Source organism: Protobothrops mucrosquamatus, unplaced genomic scaffold, assembly GCF_001527695.2.
Source record: "Protobothrops mucrosquamatus isolate PMUCROS unplaced genomic scaffold, P.Mucros_1.0 scaffold1998, whole genome shotgun sequence".
Classification (NCBI taxonomy): Eukaryota; Metazoa; Chordata; class Lepidosauria; order Squamata; family Viperidae; genus Protobothrops; species Protobothrops mucrosquamatus.
Window position 1 is genome coordinate 78,041 of NW_015388113.1, and position 3,408 is coordinate 81,448.

The window sequence follows — 3,408 nt, forward strand, 5'->3', positions numbered from 1 at the left end:
AGAGTTTTAAGTTGAGGACTGCCTATATGTTTTGTATCTGTGTAAAGTTATCACGGCACTGGAAAAAGTGACTTAGGACTGGTCCTCGTACTTACGCCCGTTGCCCACCCAAAGCCAGGTAAGTAGTCTGTGTGAATGCAGCATGTTGTGAATGCAACAGGACGTTAGCACCGTCCCATGCTAACTGTGCTTCCTCTGCTTTTCTTCCGGACTCTCTAAGGACGATGGCGAATGTCACGTTCCTGTTGTACTCCGTGAACGCCAGCGCCAACTCCTCGGACGCCGAGTGCGGCGAGGAGGAACACCCGTACAAGTGCAAGTTCAACGAGGACTTCAAATACATCCTGTTGCCCGTGTCCTATAGCATCGTCTTCGTGGTGGGCCTCACCCTCAACCTGCTGGCCCTCTACATCTTCGTCTTCCGCATCAAGACTTGGAACACCTCCACCACCTACATGTTCAACTTGGCGGTGTCCGACTTGCTGTACGTGGTCTCCTTGCCCTTGCTGGTCTACTACTACGCCATGGAGGACGACTGGCCGTTCAGCGTAGGCTTGTGCAAGATTGTCCGCTTCCTCTTCTACACCAACCTGTACTGCAGCATCCTCTTCTTACTTTGCATCAGCGCCCACCGTTTCATGGGCGTCTGCTTCCCTCTGAGGTCCCTGGAGTGGGGCCAGGTCCGCTACGCCCGTTGGGTTTCCGCCATCGTCTGGCTGGTGGTGATAGGCTGCCAGTCTCCGGTCCTCTTCTTTGTCACCACCAGCCAGAGGTGCAACAGCATCACCTGCCACGACACGTCCGCCAAGGAACTCTTTGACCAGTTCTTCATCTACAGTTCGGTTATGCTGGTCCTTCTCTTCTGCATCCCTTTCCTCCTTCTCATCATCTGCTACTGCATGATGGCCCGGAAACTTCTCCAGCCCACGCGGGGCATCAGCCGGATGTCCAGTTCCAAGAAGAAGTCAGTCAAGATGATCATCATTGTCATGGTGGTCTTTATCATTTGTTTCCTGCCCTTCCACGTCACCCGTACGTTGTATTACTCCTTCCGCAGCTGGGACCTCAGTTGTCCCACGCTCAATGCCATCAACCTGGCCTACAAGCTCACCCGCCCTTTGGCCAGCACCAACAGTTGTCTGGACCCCATCCTGTACTTTTTGGCCGGGCAGAAGTTTGTCAAATTTGCTTGCCCCCAGAACACGGCGAAAAACGGTAGCCAGTCGGCGACGAGCACCATCCCCCATTGCCACTTTCGGGGCAGAGACAACGTAGCCATGAAAGTCAAAAACACGGTATCGTAGCCAGTCCTCGTTCCTAACGTTTTCTGCAAATATTTTCTGATGGGAAGATGCCGATGACGGAGGAAAGAGCTGCTAAAATTCTGCAAAGGTGTCTTCCACCAAAGTTGGTACAAATGGTACAACAGGACGTGTGGGGAAAAAAATCACTATTTAAATAACTTTTTTTGAGAGAGAGAGAGACAGGGAGAGAGAGACAGGAGCAGAATGCTCTTGAGCACTTATCTAAATTTCCAAGGTGAATCTTGTATCACGGAAGATTAGTTGTGGCTATAACTAGAAGAGATTATGTCTTGGGGAAAAAAATTAATGTAAATCAGACATCGGCTGGGTTCACACAACACAGAAACAGGGTCAAAATGTGACCAAGGTGGGCCAGTAACAGCTGACGCCGAGGTCTTATCACTTGTTTGTTCCTAAATATTGTAATATTCACTGTGTTTGCAATTATGGACAATTTCCCTTTATTAATGTCCCTCTGAGACTCTTTGGAAGAATAAAAATAACAGTTTGTACTGATACATATAACTTGCTAAATTTGGTTAGCATTAACCTTGATTGAGTTTTTGGTGGCTAAAGGTGTCGTCTTCAATTAACCAGATTACTACACCAGGTTAATCTAGGGGTGACATGAAAGCAGTCTTCCAATATCTGAGGGGCTGCCCCAAAGAAGGGGGGGGTCAACCTATTCTCCAAAGTGCCTGAAGGCAGGACAAGAAACAACGGATGGAAACTAATCAAGGAGAGAAACAACCTGGAATTAAGGAGAAATTTCCTGACAGTGAGGACAATTAACCAGTGGAACAGCTTGCCACCAGAAGCTGTGAATGCTGGAAGTCTTTAAGAAGAGACTGGACAGCCATTTGTCTGAAATTTTATAGGGTTTCCTGTCTGAGCAGGGGGTTGGACTACATGACCTCCAAGGTCCTTTCCAATTGTGTTATTCTATTATTCTGGTTAGCTCTGGGGTCGATAACGTGTATAAGTGTGATGTTTCAGGCAATGTGAATTATTTGTTGCATTGTAATCTGTGATCTGAGCATCGTCAATGACTTCTCTTAACTTGATTTTAACAGGTTACCTGAATTTCTAATATTGGACTCTAATTGATAAAGCATTGCACAAATAACACATGATATTCATTAAACCTTCAATTTTATGGATTTCCATACAGCAGATTTTGAATGCAAAGGAGAAAATCCACTTGGACAACATTCATATATTTTCTATAAAATCTGAATATGAATTAGAAAAACTCAATGCAAATGATAAAAAGATTTACTTAATTATTTACCTTCTGATTTAGTGGATATTTGGCTTTAACGGATACACTTTTCCCTTCGATGGGTCCATAAAATTAAGATTTTTAACTAATGACATTATTTTTTTCCTGGGCTGCAACATTTCCGCTTCCAAGCAGCTGTAAGAAAGGAAAATAGAAGCAGTTTTTTCAAACTTGGCAACTTTAAGATGGGTGGACTTCAGCTCCCAGAATTCCCCAGACAGAATGCATTAAGAGGTGTGGACTTCAACTCCCAGAATTCCTCAGGCAGCATGCATTAAGAGGTGTGGACTTCAACTCCCAGAATTCCCCAGGCAACATACAGGCTGGGGAATTCTGGGAGTTGAAGTCTACCTACTCTAAAGTTACCAAGTTTGAGAAAACCTTGATTAAAGTTTTAAGATCTAAACCTCCCTTCGCATCAATATTTACTCCACTGGAAAGTTTTGATTCAGGAAAGTTTGTCCAGTACTGGGAGTCCTCGATTTACAACCATCCATTTAGTGACCATTCAAAGTTAAAATGGCACTGAAAAAGGCGACTTGGTACTTTTTTCCACACTTAACGACCGTTGCAGCATCCCCGCGGTCACGTGATCAACATTCAGATGCCGTCGCGTGATCCCCTTTTGCGTCCATCTGAGAAGCAAAATCAATGGGGGAAAAGCCAGATTCACTTAACAACCATGTTACTAACTGAACAACTGCAGCAATTCCCTTAATGACCGTGGCCGTAAAGGTCCTAAAATAGGGCAAAGATCATTTAACAACTGTCTTGCTTAGCAACAAAGGTTTTGGGTTCAGCGCTCCAACACTGGAGGTTTTA

The 3,408-nt window shown here is 45.2% G+C and overlaps 1 protein-coding gene across 1 annotated transcript; it reads left to right on the top strand.

Annotated features, from left to right (window-relative positions):
* Positions 1–224: 224 nt before the first annotated feature.
* LOC107294572 (P2Y purinoceptor 2-like) lies at positions 225–1,929 on the top strand. The gene has a single exon (XM_015823810.1). It carries the CDS (start codon positions 225–227, stop codon positions 1,302–1,304), a length of 1,080 nt encoding a protein of 359 aa, XP_015679296.1. The 3' UTR covers positions 1,305–1,929.
* Positions 1,930–3,408: the final 1,479 nt, after the last annotated feature.